The sequence below is a fragment of the Copidosoma floridanum genome, unplaced genomic scaffold, assembly GCF_036245765.1.
Source record: "Copidosoma floridanum isolate Cflo_tuat_1 unplaced genomic scaffold, Cflo_Japanese_pri ptg000004l, whole genome shotgun sequence".
In the NCBI taxonomy this organism is placed as follows: domain Eukaryota; kingdom Metazoa; phylum Arthropoda; class Insecta; order Hymenoptera; family Encyrtidae; genus Copidosoma; species Copidosoma floridanum.
The window spans coordinates 40422555-40447965 of NW_028321881.1; the positions used below are offsets into that span (position 1 = coordinate 40422555).

Here is a 25411-nt window from a genome sequence, read left to right on the forward strand (position 1 = left end):
AGTGTCTTACAATTGAATTGTAACACTAGTGTTGTACAATTTATAAAGCCTGCCATGTGCTTTGACCTATAAAAACGTATATATGTGACGTGTTAAGGATTGAAAGGTTGGTACCGTAAATAACGTTCTCTTCTAATTTTTACTTACATGATTTGTGTATAGAATAAGTGACAGAAATAATGGTTCCGTTAAATAATACTTTTTTAATGGTATCAACTATTTATGCTTGAATTATTCAGTTCTCGAAATAGATGTTTAATGTTGAATCTAAGTAGTATGAACCAAACAGAGAGATATATGATATATTATTCTATGAAAAAAATGAAAAACGTAAAAAAAAACCAACAGAACTGTGTAAAATAGATATAAGATAGTACTAATAATTTTACGTTTGACATTGGATTTACAAGTAAAAGTTGTTTATGTATGTATAAAATTTTAAAATATTCCAAATAACATTATGAAAATGATGCACGTAAGAGTATTATATAGATGGATTTGGTGACTACAGAATTTTTGCAACACGTGCGTAAGTATAATTTTACGCACAAGTCCCAGGCAAGTGCCTCTCGATCATTCGAGTGTAAAATAGCTCTTGCACACTGAGATCATGGAAAAAGTTTAACGTTCTACGCTGTGAGTAAGAAAGGAGATGCTTTCTTCCACTCTCTGAATTTGAAATAATGATAAGTATACAACTTTTTCAAAGTACAGCATATAAGTACACTGTAAAACAGTAAAGATACACTATTTAAACAGTGAAACGGTTGATTTCACTATTTCCAAGTTGTATACTTATTTTAACTATTCACTATTTCTACCAAGTTAACGTTTTACGATTTAAATTAGTTGCCAAACTTATTATTACTACTACTTTAAGTAATGTGTATGGGTTGTAAAGTTATCTTCCTTTGGATCAAGATATCTTGAGTTCATTGCATTACTAATAAATATTTAGAACTAAAATTTATATTGACTATGTTTATAAACGATCTAATTTTTTCACTATTTCAAATTAAGAGAGGCGTGTTTCCACTGAAACTACGACTTTTTATGCTGTTTTTAGGGGTAAAGTGCAACGTTACTTCTTTTGTTGTGCTTCAAGGAAAGTATTTAGATATGGGGATGGTGACTGACGATTTTTGAACGCGAGAGGGCAGCCAGGAGCCAAGATCTCAGCCAATAATGATAAACAGCACTATTTTAAAATCCATTAACTCCAAAATCACACTTTTTTTCATTTAACGCCACTATAACCATTTTTTTTTAATTATGGGGTCAGTTTGAAACTAAAATCCTTTTTTAGAAAAATATCCAGTCACTGAACAATTACGAGGTATTTTTTTATTTAATATTGTGTGACTTTAAAAAAGTTATTCTGGTACGTAGAAAACAGTGAGCAGAAGGTTGGTATCATGTATATAGATATACAGAATGTACAATTCATCTTCTTTAATCTTATTGGCTGGAGTCTTGGCTCCCTGGCGCCATCTGAGCTAAACTTTCTAGTTCGCCATCCCCTGTGTATATTCGTGTTCACAAGAAACACCAAAACACTTTCTTTGTAAGCAAAGTAAACGAGTTATTCTGAAATTCATGAAAAACGTGGTATATTTAATGGAAGAAGACAAAAAATCGTATTTACCACTAGAGAGTACGACGCTACTTCCGGGGTGTATAACAACCCAGGACAACAAGTCAGAGTTCTCTTTCTTGTGGTGTGATACATTGTTTACGAAAGCTTAGTGTAAATTGTGTGTTTATACATCGCACGATATCTTATGAATATTTTATAGTGCATACAATGTTTGAAAAACACATTTTAAATGTGTTAAATTGCATAACAGGCAGTACAAGAGACACCCATTAATTACGTGAGCTTAGAAAAAAGGATCCAGCAGAGTTAAACCAATTTTTATGAAAAAGAACAGAGAAAGTCAATAAAAATTTTACATTCACTTTTTTATTTTTTATAATTTATGTGTTCCGTACCATCAAAACACGTACGCATCATGGGCTCAATTGTTACTATGAAGGAAACACATAAATATCCATGGAGTGCAGTACTATATAGACTATTTTTCAGGTTTAAAATTAATAAGACTCATGATACTTACTTAACGTCGTTATAACAATAACATTTATTTAATTATTATTCATTACTATTAATTGTACTGCTGTTATTATTTAATTTTCAATAGTAACCTAGTTAACTACACTATAATGTGCTTTCGTCGGAAAGAAATTTTTTAAATTACTTCAGCAATGATTGCATGAGTTGAGTGTCACTCACTAAGTACGAGATCTCTAAGATCAGCAAACTCAATACAGATGGCGTACTGTAACTAACAAAAAAAATGGCATCACTGACACACTTTTACTATAAGTGATGACAATATGTGGTAATGTGGACGTACTTTAGTGACAACATCTCTGTCACGCTGACGTCAGGAGATCACGGATAGTACATTTTTGTCAATACGACGACATTTTTCTCTTAGGTACAGTCCGCCATCTATGTTAAGTTAGTGGACCGTAGGGACCTCATAGAAGCTGCTAGCGTTAGCACTGCTTGTACACATTTGCAGTAACGCTCAATGCGTGATAATGTCTTTTCCTTGCGTTATCGTAAATGTACAATAATCTCTGCGTACAATTAGTAGTTAATATTCAAAAAATTGTAAGATGAATCACACGTAAAAGGGAGTGATAGTTCTACTTCATGTCACTAAAGGAGACGTCTAAATTGCGAGAAAAAAAAACCTCACGTACTTCATGGATGTCTCCACAACATTGCCCAAAATGCAATTTTGTGTGCTAGATAACAAATAGTTTTTAAAGTATTAGAATATTAAAATCCAAAAAAAATTGCCAAATTTTTTGAAACAAATATAAAAAAAAATTAATTTTCACCTTATGAAAAAAGCTTTTTATAATTGTGAAATACGCACTTTGCGAAAGAAATAATTTTTTGCATTTTTTTACGAAACAATATTTTAATGATATTTTTTATACATTATTGAGTTAAATTGTATTGTTGATGTTTACAACAATATTCAATGTCATAACAGTATTGATAAGTGTTGGCGATAATACTTTGTTCATAGAATATTCCTGTGGGTTTTTGAATGATACAGCATGTATTACTTGAAAACAGTTTTTAAATACATTAAAACCGATAGTTCATAAAATTTTTAACATACTAAAAGAAATTTATGCTATTTAATGAAACAATTGCGTGAGCCCCATACATTTTATTAAAATTGATCTCGTACTTTATATCGATTGAACGAATACCAGGTGTCCGTGTTAGTAAATATTTTACTACCAACCCATGCATTTGCATTACGCGACACAAATTTTCGATTTTTATTAATGATAAAAGATGAACAAATAACTATCACATATTTAATAATATCGAGGTTTTAATATCAAATAGCTGTATATTTTATATAAAGTATAACGTTTTTATTTTTCAAAAGTACCTGTGTAATACATAAAACACACGAGTGAATGTGTTCAAAGAAAAAAAAAAACTTATGAATAATAAACGAAACGATGAAGAATTGTGCGGGATAATAAGCATTGTCCAAAAAGATAAATTGTTAAGGAAGTCAACAACTTCTGTATTTTCTTAGAAAGTGAAATGTGTTGAGTTAAAAAAAAAACAAATAAATAAATAAACAAGTTGTGCAAACAACTACATTATTGTTGTCTTAGTTCTCACAGCGGCCTGTCTTTTAATATAAGGAGCAAAAAACAGATGTAGTATGCCAATAAAGATGTTATTCTCTGTAGAAAATGGAATCCTTGCTTTTTCCTATTCCTTAATTTATTTATACTATATGAATAAATAATTAAAAAATTTAACATTGTCTACATTTAAAATGGCTTTGGCGGTTGGCGTCGTACATGAGGCACAGTGCCATGGTGACCCTCATTGGATAAACGCTATTCGACGATTAGTTTTTTAATAAGTTAACTTACTGCAACAAAAACTAAGTAAAAAATTAAGAAATCATCCAAAAAGTGATGTCCAATACCCCCGCCGAAACTACGAAAACTACTTTATTTCCTGCAATCACGGAAAAACGTTGTATTTTCGGCAAAGTAGGATAAAAAATTGTATTCAGGCGTCGAGACAAAGTACGGCATGATCCCCTCACACCCGAGAGGGAATGTCATACTTTTTTTCCTCGGTGTATAATACAATTTTTATCCTATCTTGGATGTTTTTGAGGGTCGGTAGTGCCGTCGGTAGGAAAAATAGGATTCGCACCTAGTGCACATCCCACCAGGGCAAGCACAAGGAGTCCCTCTGGTTTCCCTTGGCATGGTGCTTTCCCTGGTGACATGCACCACTAGGTACGATAACTACCATTTTAGATTTCTATTGTATAAAATGTATGTTTCTGGCCTATGGGCATCTACAGTCAAGCAGTTCAAGAAGCAAGGAAAAAGATTAGTGTTTTATACTTCCCTTTCGATTTTCATTTCATTGAAGTGGTTAAGTCTATGTTTTGGAGGACTCAACAAATTTCTATGAAAAAATTTAAGGAACATCAGTTTTAATTTCTCAGGCTTATTATTTACTTAAGAATTAATTGCCACAAGAATGTGAAAGTGGCGTTTTCACAGTTTTCATTTCAGTAGCGATTTTCTCAAAAATAACATGGTTCATTTTAATTATAATTAGATTAGGTAAAATCTCGAAAATAAATTCAAAAATCAAAAAAGGGCATAGTTTTCGTCTGGACTAGAAAAAAAAGGCATAGTCTTCGCCCGGGGCGTCGATACTATGGAATGAGTAATAAATATTTACCTGTAATAATCTGGTCCAAATTTGTTTAAAACTAATTTTTCTTATAAATTGCAAAAATTACTTTTCCATCCGAAAAAATTTAAATATTAGTTTTTTGTATTATTTTCAGTACAGAAGACCTTTCGTCATTTTTTGATTAAATTGGCTGTTACTTAGTCATTAAAATGCTTAAAAAAACACATAAGTAGACATTTTCAAGGTTTAAATTAGTTACAAAAATTTATTTTTGAGTTGACAATGATTTTTGTATATTATTTAAACATTTCTTGATAATATGCTGACAAAATAAGTTCTTGAAAATTTTGGTAAAAGTCTAGGTCTGACTATTTAAACAAATATTTTTTAACAATTCGCATAAAACTTTTTTTCATGAAATTAATAAGTCTTATTTCTATGTTCATTTAAGAAAATGATTTTTTCTCATTATCAGTCAGAACAGATTATTTCAATGCTAATTTTTATTTGTTAATGAACGTTTTAAGCCGTGGTTAAACTCAAAAATTTTGTAAACGGAAGCGGGATTTTGCCTTGTCTAGATAACATTATACTGAGTCCTGGATCCAGTTTGATGTTTTTTTAATAAAAAAAAAAGGAAAAAGAAAATAACGACATAAAAAAAAATCTTATAAAATGAATTTCTTTGTAAACTAAAAAAAAATTTTTTGAGGAAAAAATTATTTGAGTAAATAACATACTTTTTCCAGTTAACTTTAATCTTTCAAGTTAAAAAAATGAACGAAATAAGGATAAGGTATTGGTTTAGAAAAAAAAAAAAAAAGAAAACAGGTGCTCAATGATATCTGGAATAATTCTAAAAAAAATTTCTTTTTTAAGTGCAGCAAAGGGTTTTTTAAACAATGTGTTTTGTTCAAGTATTCCTTACTATTGTTTATTTATTATGATATGCCAAGTAACTCTTATCATATCTATACATTTAACAGTAATAAAACACATCCCGGTCATTCAAATTTTGCACTGGTCGGCAATTTGACGTGATTGGACCTTCTGTCGAACATACTTTTCGAAACCAGGCCATCTGAAAAATAATTTTAACGTATTAAGTATATAATACCAGGACTTCTCACCTTACCGACTATATTTTACTTCACTAAAAAGAAGTTTCATCATCAAATAAACGTTTTTACAAATACAAACAAATAAATGCGAATAAATGTACGTACAGATAAAATTAATATTCACTCAAATCAAATAATATAAATTTGAATAAAATAAATAATTTCTGTACAACGTAATATTCAATTGATTTAAATAAACATTTATTTTATTCGAAGACCATCACCTTTCAACACGCAATGCTAATTAATGTATCTATGTAGACATAATGGACAGGGGACTGTCAGAGTTGAATTGGTTCCCAAACGTCTCGACGCCAAGAGACTGCCCATATCTGGCCCGAGTGTAGCTGTGTTATAGAAAATTTAAAGTACGGGAAACTCCATGAAAAACATTTATTTAAAATTTTTGTATTTTTGATTACCTAACTATTTTCCAAAAATTATCATGGTTCTAATAACTTTATGACTATTTGTCAAGGTCATGTGCAGTTTATGTCACAATAAGTACTTTTTTTCAGAACGTTTAATCACTCTGACTGTAAGAATTATTCATTATACAGACCAAAGATTTTTCATCCCCCGTGTCTTCAAAAATTACTCTCCCTTCAAAACTTGTTTTCTCAAAATAGTGCATTAAACCTTTTTGCATTTTGGTTTATCATAGTTACATTCATCCCAGACATTTTTGAATTCAATAAAAAACTTGATCTGCTAAAACTATATATATAAAAAAATCGTCTACTACTTGATCCCTCATGGTCTAGATGAGCTCGTCGTTGGCTCAGTTGGTTAGCGTGCTAGCCCAACCCAGCTCTCAACCCAATGTAATTTAATAATATAATATTCTGTAGCTATAAAAGCCTTAATAAGGGACTCAATAAATCTTTCAAATAAATAAATCATGGTCTTGATATGGGCAGTTTCTATTATATTGACTATGAGCACATCTCAGGTGGTACCGTCAATGCCGGATTTCAGTACCAAAGTTTCCTGCATGAAAGCATTTGATCTCATGGGAACGGTTCTATTTTAATTAACTACATTTCTACTTCCATGTGGCAGTTTATGAAACTGGTATTTGTTACAAAATATTGGAATAGTTCGTCAAAAAAAATTATTTAAGAGAAAAGAAATCAACAGAAGAAAAAGATAATAAGGGTTACGAGGCTCTTCAGGTAAACAGAACGTATCGGCTATATATATATATGGCACATCTAATGAGCTAATTAACCTTGTCTGGCTGGTATAGAATTAATTTTAACTACATAACAAAGGGAGTGTAGTGCTTAATCACCCCAAATTAATTTTAATTTGATAAAGTATACCAATGTCGTGTAAGAAGTACGAACTCCATAAATTAACACATGAAAATAGGGTGTTAGTTGATTAAAATAGAACCATACCCATGAAATTCAATACTTTCATGATAGAAAATTTGGTACTGAACTACAGCATTGGCGGTGCTACCTGAGATGTGACCGTAGTCAATAGGGACATAGTACGATAGAATTAGAAAAAAGCACGGTTAATTATAAAAAATTGTTATTAGCGCAAAAACTGAACTATTAGCGTGAAAATTTCTGAACAAATCTATATAGTTTTAGACTCCAAATTGTGTCAGATAACGGCCCAAAAAGCGGAGGGACCATTTTTTGCTTCTTGCAGCGGTTTGCAAAAAGATTAAAACCAATCGTCTTAAAATTTGGTGTGAATGTTGAGGGACACATGATATACATTGTATTTAATTGTCAAGTCTTAATATTTAAATGAACGTGAGTTATAGATTTTTAAAAAAACGGTCCAGAAGAGCACTTTTTGGCAAATTGCGAAAAAATAGCTGGGCCAATTTTATCCCAATAGAGCTCATTTTCTTCGTCTTTAAATTGCGCATTTTTTTCAACCATACAACTTTTTTGTCCGACTCTCCAGTTTTTTCTAGACGAAAAAAACCATTTTTGACCACATTTACCATTTTTTTAGGCCGTTAGCTGACACAATTTTAAGTCTAAAACTATTTATTTAGATTTGTTCAGAAACCGAATAACTACCACCATGATTTTTTTCGCGCTGATAGCAATTTTTTTTTCAAAAAGCTAGTTCTATCCTACTAACAGGCAGTCACCTATCCACAACTACGATCTGGGCCATGTAAGTATGCTGACGTTATATCAACCGATTAGTAGCATCCGGTAGCCAGAAGGTTTCTCAAATCGGGGTGTTAGTAAGGCTATCGGTAAGGTAGAAATTTCCGATAGTATATAGTGAATGTCTCAATAAGGGATGTATGGTGTAAAGCTCAATCCAGAGGGCGCCAGGACCCGCCAGCCCTGTTAAATGTACTCTAGAACGGCTAGATATTCCCAATCCCCTCCGTGGGTTGAGTGAAACTGAAATCATGTACTCCAGTATATGATTTCAGTGTCACTCAACTCGTCGCAAGGGGGTCAGAAATATCTGGCCGTCTAGTGTATATGTATCCGTGTAAATGTTATGAGTTCGGATTCGTACATAAGCGTGTACTATATTTGCTTTGAGCGCAATTCCGAAGTCGTACCCCCACTGGGCACTTTGAGAACGATTGATCGTGATTAGAAAAGGCAATTATTATGAAATCGAGCTTCCGGCTTCATTCACCAGGTGGCAAACCCTTAAATGTCGCTTCTCTACAAGCATATGGAAATCAATTCATAGTACTGTCCTTTTCTAATCATGACCAATCGTTCTCAAAACGCCCAGTGGGGGCGCGATTTCGGAATTGCGCTCAAAGCGAATACTGTATAGAGTTGTAGTCACAGCGGCAGACGACATACCAAATACACTGACCCGACAATCGCACATACGACACACACGTATGGAAACTCACGGATACACGAACACATCGATTAATCAAGACTGGTGGATGCTGGTGCCCTCTGGATTGAGCTTTACACCTTCATTAAAAATGTATTTTTTTGCATACGTAAAAAAATAATGTACTTGTGAAGCCGATATGGCGATACTCCGAGGCTGAATTATCCATGTAACAATTTCACTACACGGCGGATGGGTCAGCGAGCCACAGTACGCATAATACTTGCTCTCAAAACTCGGCATCAGCCATTCGAGAGGAAAGGCTGGCAATAGAGTGCAGCTTCCTGGATTGATTACGCGCCACAAGTTTGTTACCACGTGGTCCAGGTACGGATTATCTGCCTCAGTAATCTCATTGAAAAAAAGAGAAAAAATTGACTTCATGGTATACATTTTGTAGTATATGAGTATGTTTTCTGATAATTAGTACGAGCCATCATTGAGGTCAGATAAAAGTGTTATTTAAATTTAGCCAAATGATGCGTGAAATAATGTATGGATAGTGATTGAAAAAGTACAGGCAAAGAGTATAAATTTATCTTTATTTTTACTTCTGCTTTAATTATAAGGTACTGATAGAAAAATTGTATCCATTCCTGAGACTACAAAAACTGTCGATGGAAGGTTTGCACCAAAAATCAAAATATAAGCAATGAGTTAAATAAAATAATTCATGGCGAAAGTAAATAAATAAAAAATTATAATTCCACTGATAAAAAAAACTCTTAGCTATCATGGCAACAACCAACTCTAATAGATAAAAAATTATGGAGTTCCAAAGCCTTTAAGCGATCATAAGAGAAATACCAGAGCAAACTGTATGATTTAAATAACACGACTCAATTTGGATATTATTCCGTTGTTATATTCAACTAAGTTATAGTAACAATACCCTACCCTTGAACGTAAAATAACAAACTTTCATGCTACAAAATGCTTTTTCATCCATTTTTAAATGTTTTTCGATATTTATTTACGTGTATTATATATAGAATATAACCCAATAACCCAATCTATAACAACACTATAGATGAAATTGGTCAATTCAATAAAGTGTGTTTTTAGACAATCTATATTTTAAGTATCAAACATTTTTTTCTAAAAATGTTATTTAGAATCTTCAGATGGTGTACAATAATTTTTTGGTTATTTTGAAACGATTTTCATCAGTTAAATCGTCAAGGAGGCACTCTAGAAAAAAAACTTACTTTGCAAAAAAAGTCTCATCTAATAAGATCTACAACTTGTGTATTCAACACTTTGTTGTAGAATTTGAATTTATTTTTCTAACAGACAAAACATTTTTTTCGTTGTTCCTGCATACATTTTGTTTTATAGAGCATCTGTATCGAGATGTAGAGCAAAGTATATGATACAAAAAAATGTATTTTAACGAGATCTACCATGCTGTTGCTGAACACAATTCGACAATTAAAAATTCTGTCAAAACGTTTCCTTTTAATGAAACTTGTCCTAATTTAAACCATTAGCTCAGACATCCAACTTGAAGCTATGAACTAAATTTCAACTCATTTAGATCATAACTATTTGAGTTAGTCGAAAAACTTGATGATGTACATACATATAACTCCATACATACACTACGTGATCAACTCACATGACCCTCATACTAGGTTCAAAATTTGTTTTATATTAAAAATTGACGATTTGAAAGTGGTTACACTTTTTGCTCTGACAAAATTAAAAGGCACTCCCATACATCGGTCGTACCTGAAAACGATGAGCCAGTTATAGTGATCAGTTGAGCCTCTAACTTAAAGCTTCTTCCTGTAATCTCTGCATACCTAATTAAATTTGACTATTACTGTGATTCAGAAAGGATGTATAATTTTAAAACAACCTCGTTGGAGGAGCAGATGTAGTCGTGTGTCAAAAGGATAATGATTACGTGGTAAGGTATTTGTAAATATGGTAAGGGTAGCTTGTAACAAAGACAATGTTGAAAGAAGTATGCAATGGTCATACATTAAATAAATTACGAAAATATTTCTAGTATGCATTGATGTTTAGTATTGGTGTACTTTAAAAGTTATGATTTAAATAAAAGTTATTTCAACTAGAATTTAAGAATGTGTATAATTTTGAGTATTGATCACAAAAACTTGGTTATAAAACAAATATATGTGGTATATCTACATCAACCACTGGTAAATGTAATCCATGACAATACTAAACCAGTTTATTTTTTACTCCGGATAAGTCCATGACTGTCATTTAAAATGAGGTACAATATCTTATTATGGCCTGTTATTAATAAGCAATAATATTATCTAGTTCCAGTAATTCAATTTTAATTATAAAAGTTAAAACAATATAAATAAAATGGATTTGATTCCATTACATGATACACTTCCCAAATTTAAAAAATTCCTAGCATCGATGTAATCGTATAAATTAATCGCAGCACTTAACACTCGCACTTTCGAATGATTGTGAAATGAGCTTCGCTCCGCATTCAAGGCATAAAAAGTTTTTTTACAAGTATATGCATGTGTTTATGACTCAAAAAAAAAAATTTTTTTAAAGTTTATGCCACGAGTTTTACCAGAAACTTTTATATTTCATCCATCTTCCAGATATAATAAATAATTTTTCCAACTTCGGGTATTTTTGAGTGGTTACTGTTCATCCGACCAGGGGTCCCACTGGTCCCTTGATGGTTGCTGTGCAAGCACCCGCGGGCCCAGGGACTACCCTGGAGAGATGCGCATTTGCGACGAAAACTACTATTTTGTTATTAGTTGACTGATAATTATGTGCAGCCAAAGTGGTCAGATCTTACATTTGATAAAATAATTACTCATACGTATGTAAAACAACACATGCAAAAACATGGACCTCCAAGAGTAGTGCCAATGTTTCATACTTGTTACTTTTATCTTATTAGTTATACAATAGGTCACTTATTAATCAAAATTGACACGGCCTCTCAGTTTATTACAACTACGCACGAATGGCTGGATACAAGTTATTTTTAACTCCTGAGTTAAACAAAAAAAAAAGCTTCTTTGAATGTTTAATATTTTTATTTTATTCGTTACATTTTTTCCTTGCTTCCTTCCCTCATGTCTCACCAAAAATTGCCATCTCGAACTGCGATATGTTAGAAAAATATGCAATGGGCACGACTACATAGAAAAAAGCGAAAAAGGCAGGTGACGATTGATACCTGAAAAAAGTAGGACACAATGGCCAAGCCGTCCTTGACCTTACAGGCAGCAGCATCGCGCGGAGTCTCGATTCCCCGTTTCAGGTGCATAGCCTGCAGCTCCATGGAGTAACCAACGTAGTCAAGGGTGTGCTCGCTGCCCTCGTCATTGGCCGGGCCCCAGCGAAACACTGCCGAGTGAAAATCGTAGACCGACTGGAGGGGACCACCTTGGAGCTTCGGCCTCGACACGTGGTTCCAATGGCCCAAGAGCACCACTGCGTGTACGGGCGTTCGTTTCGTTCGATTTTAATAAAATTACCAAAGGTACTTACCCACTGGTTGATTATTAACTCGGCGCGTGCGGTGCCTAATGTTGCAAGGCTTTTCATTTTTACGAAAACGCGGGAAACCTCAGCTGGACTCATTTTGTTTACGAAGCGAGACAATTATCGGAAATAATTTCCTGATAATAATTTCAGTGTTTATAGTGGGAGTTGGTGAGTTTCTCGAGAACGTGATAAATACCAACTCTAGCCAGCAGAAGTTGTGGGAAGGTTAATGGAACTAATTTAATTACCATTGGGTATTCATTAGACGGGCCGAGACCATTGGAAACCTTACAAATTTAATGAGATCCTTGACTCTGCGTTGCACGCGAGAAGATAAAAATCACGCAGGTATAGATTCATGAAAAAAAACTACATCAGTCGCCGTAAGCATTACGTTATTTGAAGAGAAGATTAATAGTGTGATGATTCATGAATCGGCTCGACACTTTCTTGTTTCATTTGGACTGAGTATATAATGTAAGATGAAACAAAAATTAAAAAACATATCATCACCAAAAAAATCTGTGTAGCTAAGACGTGAAAAAATTGTATCTTCGAATGAGTGTAACCCAAGATTTTTATGTTACACGTGTAATCCAATGTGTGGGATGATCAAGTTCCCACACTCAATTGCTGTGAACATAGATGAAAAAATGAGTTTGTTAGCTACAACACCAAATAGCGGGTATGACTAAAAACAGTTGTTGCCGATAACAGGGAAAAATCGAAGTCATGACCAAACGTGATAAGTTAAATTCATAAAAATCGCAAAAAAGTGTGCTTTTGCCTCATGTATTTTTCTCTGAAAATGTAATACTGATACACACGCCCTATGATGGGATGAAATTCTCAATTAGACACAAAATAACCTGTGTTCCCGTCATTCGAGAGCTGAACGGAATACGGTTCGTCGTCGTAACTTCGCCAGCAAAGCGGCTTCGAGGGCACCAGGGCGATGGCTGATTTGCCAACAATGTTGATGGGCGACTGGGACAGGCTCCGGGCCTCGGGGTAGGCGCAGCGCCAGTAGCTAGGGCCGTTGCTCACGCCGTAGAGGAAGGCTTGCGGTGGACTAATGCTTGGGCACGCGAAGCCTATTTGGATGCACGACCAGTCCAGCACTTCCATGAGCAGGATTGCTGTTTTCGAAAAAATACAGGGCAATTGGCGTTGGGTGTAAGAGCGTGGGGGGGGGGGGGGCTGGGTCGAGAAATTTCGTAATATACCTATGAGGATGATGCTGATGCAGTAGATGATAAAGTCAGGAACTGTGAACGGACTGCTCATAGTTTTTTGGTTAGCTGCACTGATACTTTTTTAAAAATTAATTTTTTGAACTATGGATAGAGAAAAAAAATTAAAAGATAGAGCGAGGGAGGTTACGTTACAGTCGAGTGTGATACATGATAACGATAACTGTGAGCTTAGCTGTTAATTTCATTTTAGACGCATGCGTGTGTGTATACAAGTAGTGTCATTATTTTAGTGATTGTAGAATATTTGTATGATAATTACATCCAAATTATAAATTGCATCAATTAATTTTTTTTGTATCGTTTTTTAAAATTAATTCAATCCTTCATAATTATACTACGACTAAAAAAAATAGCCTTATTATGAAAGTTGGAATAAAAAAAGGTTAATAATTAGAAAATCGTACGTCTTTCGTCGATATCTTGCTGTAGGCAGGTTTACATCGGAAAAAATTTCGTTAAAAAGCATCAACTAAACTTTTAAACTGGTAAGGTTTGTAGAGTTTAAAATGGGACACCGTTTAATTTTAAAAATATTAGAATATTACATACTTTCAAATAAAATGCTAAAATCAAAATCACAAATATCACGAAACACTAACAATATTATGGTGATTGTAACTATACTGTCCACAACTTTAAATCTGTCTATACTTTTTGAGTCAACACGTCTCATCTGACTCATTTTGCAGATTTTATTTTGTATACTTTGAAATTTTAATTAGGTCTTGCGAAGCAATGGAGCAATGGAGCATGTAATAAGTTGTCCAAATAAAAAATCTATTATATTTTTTCGTTGATAGCTTTTCTCCGCAAAAACTAATTAGAATTTCAAAGTGTATGAAATACAATTTGTAAAATAAGCTTTGAAATGAGACTCAGAAAGTATAAACAGATTCAAAGTTGCGTACAATGTAAGTTGAGTGTGCAAATTTCAAAAATTTTGGCAAAAATAATCAAATCTAATGAAATTTATTTAATCACTTTTTATCCAAAAGCTACCTTAAATAGCCTACTTTTACTATTTACTTGATTTATAACTATCACACTTTTTCAACTTTGGACGGTGAAATTGAGTCCCAATAATCTTGCAACTTCAGGTTTGTTTATTTTTGTACGTCAGTATCAACAAATCGAAATTCACCAAGTTTACTTTAATTCATCAAGTCTACAATTTTTTAAAAGATAGAACTACGCGTGTGTGACAAAATTAAAAAAAAAAAATGTCTCGGCCATCAAAAATAAGTAACTTGTTTGATATATTTTGATTTCGTTACTTTTTTTACGTAAAAAAAAAAAAAACAACAATTTTTCCGCTCAGAGGAAATTTGGACGTCAACCGTTGGCTTACCGAAATGGAATCAGTCACCAGTTGACTTAAATTTAATGCACGTCTTACACCGGAAGTATCCACCTTTGTACCTTCAAGGTCATGTATCGAAAAATGCCCTCGTCCAAATGACCAACACTGGAAGTACCGGTGATTAGCTAAAAAAAGTCATTTCATTGCTATAACGGCTGCAAAAATGTATAAAATATTTTCAAGTATATTACTGCGTCTACAAAAGAGGAGCTTTAAAAGTAGTAAAAAAAAAATTTGAAAGCCTCAGTATAATAAAGTCAAGTGATACCAAATTCATAACCACGAAATATGTTCTTTCAAAAATTCAATTAGTCTATAACCTACACTCACAATCCATGATTTATAGGGATACTAAATTCTATTTATTCTATGAGTTACTTTTTTGGTGTCTTGCGTCTAACATGAAAATATTTTTTTTTAATTATTAGAACCACAAATGATTTTAAAGTTGATTTTGCTGATTTTTATTTTGAAATGGAAATCGTTTCCTAATGTATTAAAAAAATATATTCACCAACCCTCCGGGCAATCAAATTTTTTTAAATTATCACTTAACTTACAAATCTTTGCAACATAATTTTTGTGGCTTCTTACTGAGATTTTTAAATTAATTGTATGCATATTTTTGATGATTTGATTAAATAATACTAAACAATGATCAACAAATAATAAATAGTATACTTTGACTAGTGTCTTGTTTTCATGAGTTTATGAGTGATCATAAAAAAAAACACTTTTGAAGCCAAATAATTAATTTTGTAAAAATATAAGTAGTTACTTGTAAAAATGAATTTCGTTAACGATAAAGATAAACACTTTTTGGATTATTTAAAATTCAAAGTTGATTTATTTGCTAAAAAATTGTTTCATTTCTCTCTCAAAACTCATAGACAAGTGTGTTAATGTGTTTGCGAATAATTTGAGTTAAAATCTTTTCCAGCTAAAAAATTCATATTAAAATTAGTACCAAAAGAAAAATAGAGTTGTAAAAATCCTAATAGTATTTGAAATAACAGCTTTAATATTTTCAAAAATTTTTCATGTAGGATTATAGTTTCTAAAAATGTGTTACACTTTTTCGTTCAGTTGTGTATCATAAGTAGTCATAATTATATGATAGTCCAGAATAAATACTACAACATGTTTAAAGTAAAAAAAGTTTTGGATTTTGAAAAGCATATCTTCAAAATAATCGTGCTTAAGTCCGAAAGTTTATAGTTATTAATCTTTTGTGCTCAAAATATTGTGTTTTGATCTGCCTAATTAAATTTCTTTCATTATATCCTGATCTTAAAACTTTTTCGAATAAACATGAAAAAATTAAAAATATTTTTAAACTGCAGACCCGTTTGATTGACTTTGAAACTTCAATATTTTTTTTTTGTTTGCCAACACTTGACAAATCATTTTATTAAAATATTGATTTCTATATATGTGCAATATTCACTTAAAATCTTATAAAAATAACTCATTTTTCTGGAAAGTTTCATGTCCCTACGGCTATCTACTAGTTCATATTATAAGTCCAAAGCCTGAATCCAATCCTGATCATGACGCCCAAAATGCGAGTCAAACCTTTGATGATGATAATTCAATGAAGTGCACCTCGAACTCGATACTAATTTTTTCATGCAGTGAAAATCCAATTCAACGACAAGAGCATTCCCAGTGTACGGGGTGGGCCACTCGCCGACGGGGCTGAGTACCAATTTTCCGATATGCAATTTCGCTGGGGTCCAAGCGATGCGCGTGGCGCTGAACATTCCGTCGACGGTGTTTGGTACGAGCATCTGATTTATTCGTTGTATTTGCAATCAGAAGAATAGGTGGATATTTTTGCACGTAATTTACTAAACTGACCTTTCGAGTCTTCATGGGGTGCATGGAATTTTCGGTGTTCACTCGTGTGCAGCCCGAAAAATTAAATTGAGCTGCTTCGTGTGCATCCAAGTGAAAAGTACAGAGATTTATAAAGCTCAATTTATGAAAAAGACTTTACCTTTTGATATGATATATTATGCACAAGTGATACATGTATTACCAGAGTAAAAAGTAGATATATATATATATATGTCATGATACACTTTTAAAAATAATATTTTCTAGTTGTCTCATTACGCAAAAAATGTCAATTGCCTTATTTCGTGGGTATAAACGACTATTCGATATATTTTAATTGTCTTTGCGATCTTAATTTTTTGATTTACTAAAATCCATACATTTTTCTCAAAAATATTTGTGTCACATTAGTTTTCATCTGATAGTTGTATAGAAAAAACAGCTTTTTTCCTTTAGAACTTAGTAGCAAAGTGGCCGGAAAACTTATCTTGCTTTCAACAAAATCCTTCAATTTTTTTTACTTGGGGTGTAGCTTAGAAACTCAATAATACACGCTCACACAGAATCTATCTTTAAGACGTTAAATACTCATATTAGAATAAAAATATTTTTATTACAAGGGAATCAGTCATTAGTCTGGAAAAATTTCTTTCAGCATCTCTGAATCCTTTAAAGGCATCGAGTAATTTCTTTTTTTAATCAACGCAGCGTAAAACTGCTCCACAAGACCTTTTTTTAATGTATTTCCGTCCAGGCCAATTAAGTATTTTCCACCGTATACGTCTATCAGGGGGCTTTCTACATTTATCCCTCACTCCAGAAAAAAAGAAAAGCTAATTAAATCGCCGTGCGAGTGAAACTAATTATCGAAGCTCGGCATTTTCGTCTTCAAGGTTTTCCATGGAAGCCCAGGCGATTCACTGGAATACGAGCCACGGCACCATCGACAAATGCTACGACAAGGCCGACGGAGTCGCTATTGTTTCCTTCTTGCTCCAGGTAAACTCATCAGACGGCGACTACTTACGCTCTCTCTCTCTCTCTCTCTCTCTAAAGATACTTTTATTGCCCTTTTTTTTATCTCCATTGAGCGACTCCCGAGTTTATTTAATTGAAAGTGTCGCCTACACGAATCGCCGAGCAAAAAAATGAAGAGCGACGCTTTTCAATTAAGCCAAGCTTTGCGTACATTAACACGATGGCTTTAATCGAAAGAGCCGATTCTTTGATCAAGCTTGCCCGTTTCCAGGTGATTGGCTGTCCCGGTATGATCGACAATCCAAAGTTCTCGTGCATCGCCAGCTATTTGCCGCTCATAAAGACTCCCGGCCGAAGCGTCGAACTGCCGCCAGGTTTTGACACACCGTTTAATTTTCTCGAGTGCTCTTTCATTGGACTAATTCAGACCACGCGTCGGGCGATGCTCTGTGAAAATTTTTTTTCAACACCATTAGTTAAATGAAATTGCGTGCTGGAGGGCTCGGATACGTATTTAAAAAAACATTTTATTTTCAATCAAACGGTTGTACATCGTAGACTGCTTGAGCTGGATACAGGACGCTTGCTCGGAGCCGGGGTACTATACGTACAGCGGGTCCACCACGACTTATCCGTACCTTGAGTGTGTTACTTGGATCGTTGTGCCACGGCCAGTTAGGATTTCAGCGAAACAGGTTAGTGGCTGGCTTGTCTATTTTTAGCCCATAGTAGATATTTATTTTGCCAATGTTAAAACATTTTAAAGTTATTTTTTTCCCGTGTAGGTTATTATAGCTGATTTTTTTTTTTTTTTTTTAATGCTACATATGCAAGGTGCAAAAGAAATTATAATGTAGCGCAGAAAATAGGGCAATATGTTTTTGTGAATAGAATCGTTTTCAAAGTATTGAAAGAAAAATTCATACAGTTGGTAAGTGTGCCTTCTTCAGAACTTCCACTAGCTTGTTTTTTGACAACTTCAATATTATTTAGGGGTTTACAGGGTTTCAGGTGAAAAGGTCTCCATTATGAGACGAAATATTGACTGGTGCATAAATAAAAACTTTTTGCTCAAGAAAGCAAAGTAGTGTTTCATTTATGGATTTGTCGAATACATGCATCCAATTAACCATTGAATCATTTTAATTTTATTATGAGCTTACAATTACAAACAATACATTATTATTACTACGACCTAATCTGCATTCGAGTCACATATACAGTTATTTTTTCAGTGATTGGCATTAATTAATCTAAAAATCCCTAAGTAATTCTTTAGCTGATTTAAAATGATAAGTGAGCTTGTCTCCATCACAAACTAAATTTTTTTTTTGGATTTAAAAAAAAATTAATTTAAATTACAATCACGTAATTACAGTGTAAAAATTAAATATCATGATTTAATTGTCTACTTTCGTTTTTTTTTTTTTTTTTCATGTCAGATAGTGAGCTGATGGAGGTGGATTTAGTATTTGGACTGAAAAAGTTGTAAATTTTCTGACAGAATTAGTACAAAATATGTTTTTAGAAAAGTTTTTTTCGATTAAAATGAATGTTTATTTTTAAGAAAACAGAAAAAAATCATCTGAAATTTATGTGTAATTTTTTGTAATTTATTAAACAATTTAAAAGTCTAAATTTTCATCATCATTGGAAAAAATATAAATTTATGCTATTTTTGAAACTATTTTAATTTTTATTGATTTATTTTGAATAAATATTTATCTCTAGTTATTAAAAATCAAGTATATTTCAATTTAGGAATATTTTTAGCGTAGATAAGTAGAGTAATTCAAACAGATGAAGAAAAAGTTTTTTTTTAGTGTCACGCAAAATGTTTACATGAGTTATTGACACAGTTTTATCATTTAAATTAGTGCAACGTACCGTATGTGTTTTAAGATAAAATTATTTTAAAATACTTAAAAAAATATTTAAATACCCACTTTATTTTTTTCCTAAAAATACATTTATATCATGGTGCGTCATTATTTTTGATGAAATATAAATTTCCATAGTGTAGAAAAAATAGAGATGAAGAAAATTTGTAACAGAAATGATATATTTAATATTTGGAAAATAATTGTAATATTTTTAAAAAGCAACTGTGCCCCCCTTCTGCGTTACACAAATTTTCTTTTTAATAGACTTGCGAAAAAATATTCTTAACTACAATTACTTTAATGATGAGTAAAATCACGAGAAAACTAATGGAATTTTCTTTTCAGGCCGAGGCTTTTCGGAACTTGTACGACTGGAACTTCGAGCACATTCTGCGCAACTACAGATCGGAGCAAAAAATTCAACTCAGAAAGATTTTTTACGCGACTGAAGACAGCGATCTCCTTTAACAGGAGCAACGACAAATAGATTGTTCTTTTGTTCCGACTTGCATTCACACTTTGTCCACATAACCTTTTGGCCTACGGTAACGGAAGCTCCGACAAAATTATCAAAATACTACTTGTTACATACCGGTGTACATTTCAAATAAGAAAAGAAAAAAAAAAGGAAAAATGGCAACAGAAAACGAGCTCAGAAGTACATAGTTAAGCAAACAATTGTGAAGGTAAAAAAGAAGTGCCCCAATTAACCCTGAAATTTCCGACATCCTTCTCAGCACTAACGAGAAAGAAGCAGTCACCGATCGATATCATCGACCACATCACAAGGCCAAAGTGTTTGCCACCCCTGACGTTTATCGGCCACTGGTTGAACGACGGCGAGGCCACCCTGACGAACAACGGAAAGTACCGTAATGCACTCTAATTGCCTATGTAAACACCAGATGATATTTTTTCCTCGACTGAGAATAATTTTTTTTTTTTTTTTTTTTTTTTTTCATGAATTTCATACAGCCGTGATAGAACTGAGCGGCTCCAGGATACCCTCGATCATTAAGTGCGGTCCATTGTCCGACGAGTACGAGTTTGAGAGCGCGCACTTCCACTGGGGCGAGTCGGACTGGTGCGGCTCCGAGCACTCGCTCAATAACACTTGGTGCGGAAGCTTGTGATTATTTTGAGAAAAGCGGGCGTATTTTTTTGCTGCTTCCTCGTAGAATCAGGTTTTTATGTTTCATGGGAAATTAGTTTTCGTTGGGCTTCGTTTTCACTAGCTAACCTGCTGTTGGTTGAAAATATTGTTTTCCGAAGGTCGGAGGAGTGTTTCCAGTGCTTCTTTTGAGCAAACAATTGGTGATGCATTTTTTCATTTTAGCTTTCGGAGTGTTAATGTTTACGTACAATTTGACTGTTCATTATGTTACATTATTCAGAGCTTTAATTATATTTTTCACCTTTCAACATTCAACTTTATTTTAGATTTCAAAAGTTTTTCTAGGTATACATTTTTTTTCGTTATATTATATGATACATAAAAAGCATCTACCTTATTTGTGAGTTTCAATATTTTCATCAGTACAACCATTTTCTATTTCGTGAAGAAAAATAACATCAGGTTTTATTACTTATAACTGCAGTTAGTAGATTTTCAAATGATTTCATCAACTTTTTGAATGAATATTCGAACGAAAAAATACGTTTCTCTCATTTTACGATAGTTAGATTTGTACTGAGCATCGGACTTAAAAAATTTAATTCAAACAACTTTCACTATTTGGCACTCAGTTGAGATATTTCATATACATATCTTATACGTATGTGTTTATGTGTGTATACGTTGAAAGGCTTTATTTTGTGATAAAAGTTTTGAATTTATCATTTGATTTTAATTCACCAAAGATAAGTGTTAACTGTAATCGAATACTTAAAAATTTGCAATCGGACATAAAAAAAGTCTTACACACACCGAATAAAGCGCAGTTGTCTGTTGAATTGAATGAACTTCAATTAAGTTTGCAGAATTTAGTTGAAAAGATAGCCAGCTTTCTCCTTATCCAGTAACAAAATAAAAGTTAACATTTCAAAAAATATCTTATTTCAAGTATCGGCGATACTAATAAATGAATTGGAAAAAGTTTATGATTTCAATAAATATATACCCGATAATTGCACAATATCGAACTGAAGACCAAAAACTTTCAACAACAATTTTAGCGTACAATTATTTTGATTTAGAGGTTAAAATATTAAAAAGAGTTGGATTCTTGCGTACAGATGACGATGTATTGAATCATAAGGTTGCAAAAAAGTATATGTAATACAGTAAAGTCCATTGAAATAAAAATATTGGAAATAAGGAATTTTGAAAAATCAGTATTGAGTAATCACAAGGAACTTGGTACCCATAAATTTATTGTACGGTAGTCTTTCTTTTTACCACGAATATTCTTCAATAACAAAATTACAAACCATCGATAATAGACGCTCCTGATTTCTCACGTATACTGTTTCCTTTGGATGTTGAGATTATCTATAGACTCATATTTCAGTAATACACAGGAGAACACTCGGCTATTGCGCCACACAATCTAATTACGAGCAACTCTGTGTCGTTTATAGGTTTACGATGGAAGCGCACGTGAAGCACTGGAATCGAAAGTATCAGACGCCAGACCAGTGCTCCAAGTATGAAGACGGATTTTGCATACTGGCTTATCTGTTCCTGGTAAATTTTCTCTGGGCAAAGCCCTCATTTTAGTTCTTTTTTAAACAAAAACAGTTTCGTTAAATCAAATATTTATTTAATAAAAAATTCTAATATTACCAGTATTTATAATATGTTACGTAATGTGACTGAATAAGTTATTAAAGTGAAATTATTACTTCTACAGGTGAAAAACGTTTGCAACTGCGAGAGTTATTCGTCTCTTGACAAGATTACAGACAAACTCAAGGAAATACGAGAATTCAAATCAAAGACAAAAATTCCTGCTAGTAAGTAAAACTAATTCGAGATAATAAATAATTTCCTCGAAGAAGCCGCTTGAAGCGTGAAATTCTCGGAACAAACTTGAATACGTAATAAGAAAAAAAACACTGCTCCCCAGATTCCTTGAGCTGGATGCGCATGGCAACAGACTGTGGTTTTTATTATTACTACAAAGGCTCGTATAACGCAGCCAATTTTCCGGAATGTGCAGTGTGGATTGTGTTCCCGAATCCAATATCGATACGAACTGATCAGGTTATGAGCTTGATTGAATTTTCAAACAGAAAAAAGGGCAACCCTGTAATGAGATGCAATGCGTTTTTTTTCTCATTCAACAGGTGGATGAGTTCAGAAAATTGAGAAATGAGAAAGGCCAGGAGATCAAATCAAACAGAAGAGAAATCCAGCATCTCAATGGCAGGAAGATTTTCAAGGCAGTTTCATAATAAACGTAGAATTAATGCATATGAATGAACGTTACTTCATCGTAAAATTACAGTAAAAAAAATAGAAAATCAAGTAAAACAGCAAAGAATCACATGTACATTCGTTTTTATTTTATTTATTAAAGTAGTCATGCGAGTCGATGGCAGCACAAGCTCTGCTTATGGTTTCACCTAGTAGATGGTAAATTCTCACGTAAAATACTTCGTGATACAGGAAAAGAGTCTCACTGTCGAGATCATCGTCACTTTCTCCTTCTTCATAACCATTATCCTCGTAATCTAACTTGGTCTCGGAGTAAAGGGCACCGATGACTTTACGACTCTCTTCTTCAAACCTATTGCAAAAACCACACAATAGCCAGTACACTAATTTCTCTTTCGAAGGGTGGTCTTGTGCATAAAGAGTAATTGGACGGAGGCATTCGAGGCAGATTTCTCGAAAACGTTCGAGTCTGATACGCCTCATGTTTGGATCCTCGATCTTTAAAAGAATCGATCGCAGGTCTGCCAATGACAGGTTCCAATGGTCAGTATGGCAACCCATTGTCTCTCTAAACAACTCCTTCAGCTCATCAACCAAAAGAGATCGATAAAAGTATCCAGGGTTCCTGGCTTGGAAGACATCTGGCTCGAGGAAGAAGCAGCTATAAGGAACACAGTCCAAATGGTGCTGGGTCGTGGCTCTGTGAATCACCTCGTCCACGATCTGTCGGACCCAGGAGTCCCGTACTCTAACTTTCAAGAAGGCTTTAATACCCTCGTATTGCATTTGCTGCTGTTGTTTCCATTTTTCAGCACAAGATATGCCCCAAAGACGCAAGTACAAGTCCCCTGGATATATTTTTGGTTCCAAAACAAGTTTCCATGTTTCTGTGGCTGTGCTAGGTCGTTCCGAAAAAAACCAGATTGGAAATTTAATCTTCTGACCTGGAAGGATTGTTATGTGGTTTTTGTTAAAGAAAAATGAGCTATTGGTACAGCTGGGCTTCGAAAAACGTGTAGAAGGAATGGGCTCCTTGCGCCAATGAATCTTGATTACATATACTCCACTATTTTCTAATGTAACATATCTAGTACATATATCGCAACCGTTGGACTGGAAAGTCAGCGACCATGTTATAGATTTGGCCTTTTTTGGAAGAATCCTACAGACACGTTCAAATTCAAAAATAGAGTATGCATACTTTTTGTTATCTATGTCTTCTTGGGCCTCTTGGACTTTGCGTGACTGCTCGAGGGAGAGTCTCTCGAAGTGCCGTCCCTTTTCAAGAATGAATTCTTTATCTTGGATTTTTACAGTTGCTCTGTCATCAGGATTGTGAAGCAACTCCTTTTTGGCATCTGGTGGGGTTACCGTGATCACTGGAATCCTGACAAAGCTTTCCTTTGGCTCGGTGCATTGGATATTTTTCCCAACGACCATTAAGTCTTCTATTTCTGGTTTCTTCTTTTCCAGAAACTGCATCTCTTCCGTCAATTCTAAAGTTCGCTGTTGCAAGTAATCCCCACCCTCCCATTTTGACGCCACTAAAAGTTAAAAATATGATTTTAATAATTAAAAAAGATTCCTTTTACCTTAACTCATGCATCATTACACTTGACTGTTGACGCGTTGACGCATGATTCAACCAACATCTTCTCTTTTTTGATGTAGTTCGGCAGAGCAACTCTGGTCAGTCGAGGTGGCAAATTCCTCGTGTCCCTGTCTACGATTCCAATGACATCGTCTTCTTCCTCTTCACCATCCTTAACTAATCGATCAACGCTTCGCCAGAAAGCTGGGTTTCCACGGTACTTGTCTTGATTTGTCACCTCCGGTTTGACAGCTGACTGCATCAGACATCGCGTTTCGTTCCTGCTGCGCACCTTTTCGTGAGCGTTCAATGCCAGATCCAGAGGCTCACGACCTAGAACTGCACAGAGATGCTTCTGACGACGTTGACGGTCTGCCAGCCAGCGATTCCAGTTTGCCAGTCGATGATCCTCTTCGAGTGGCTTGTCCTTCGATATGTTTTTGCAAGGCTGTGAAATTTGGCAAAGGCGAGGCTTCGACCACACCTTTGGCTCTCCTTTTTTTTTACCAATCTTACGCCCGTGGTCCATTTTTGTTGATGAGTTTCTTCGGTTGGCACTAAGTATGGTTTTAAAATATAGTAGTACCAGTAGGTTTTTTTTTTAATTTGGTTTTTTCTATACTATTAAGTTAAAAAAAATTCTAATCTTTTTTAAACGTTTGTTTATACAAGCATTTCTGTTAGTTTTTCAATTTGCAAAGTTTAGCTGAATTTTTTGTTACGGTATTAATAATACATCTTTTGAGAGCTACCTTTCAGTGTAAAATGTACATAATTAAGTCCCCAAAAATAGGTGATACTAAAAACAGTAAAAAATAAAACTATAGTCAAATAATAGAAATTTTAACAGCTAGTTGTGGTAGGAAAAAGTTTGAG

The 25411-nt window shown here is 33.7% G+C and overlaps 4 protein-coding genes across 4 annotated transcripts; 2 read left to right on the plus strand and 2 right to left on the minus strand.

Moving 5' to 3' along the window:
* Positions 1-5756: 5756 nt before the first annotated feature.
* On the minus strand, positions 5757-13536 carry LOC106644906 (carbonic anhydrase 1). The gene is made up of 5 exons (XM_014360610.2): positions 13476-13536; positions 13119-13388; positions 11939-12195; positions 8875-9099; positions 5757-5858 (listed from the first exon to the last, which is right to left on the minus strand). Exons 1-5 carry the CDS (start codon positions 13534-13536, stop codon positions 5757-5759), a joined length of 915 nt encoding a protein of 304 aa, XP_014216096.1.
* Positions 13537-14725: 1189 nt separating this feature from the next.
* On the plus strand, positions 14726-20033 carry LOC106644907 (carbonic anhydrase 1-like). Its single transcript, XM_089597165.1, has 7 exons — positions 14726-14747; positions 14824-14982; positions 16501-16645; positions 17577-17703; positions 17954-18056; positions 18241-18377; positions 19911-20033. The coding sequence occupies exons 1-7, from the start codon at positions 14726-14728 to the stop codon at positions 20031-20033; spliced, it is 816 nt and encodes a 271-aa protein (XP_089453291.1).
* A 165-nt stretch (positions 20034-20198) lies between these two features.
* LOC149375864 (carbonic anhydrase 1-like) lies at positions 20199-22961 on the plus strand. Its single transcript, XM_089597166.1, has 7 exons — positions 20199-20223; positions 20303-20437; positions 20541-20682; positions 22146-22251; positions 22418-22520; positions 22634-22770; positions 22854-22961. Exons 1-7 carry the CDS (start codon positions 20199-20201, stop codon positions 22959-22961), a joined length of 756 nt encoding a protein of 251 aa, XP_089453292.1.
* A 112-nt stretch (positions 22962-23073) lies between these two features.
* On the minus strand, positions 23074-25064 carry LOC106644909 (uncharacterized). The gene is made up of 2 exons (XM_014360612.2): positions 24557-25064; positions 23074-24488 (listed from the first exon to the last, which is right to left on the minus strand). Exons 1-2 carry the CDS (start codon positions 25062-25064, stop codon positions 23074-23076), a joined length of 1923 nt encoding a protein of 640 aa, XP_014216098.2.
* Between the last annotated feature and the right edge of the window lie 347 nt (positions 25065-25411).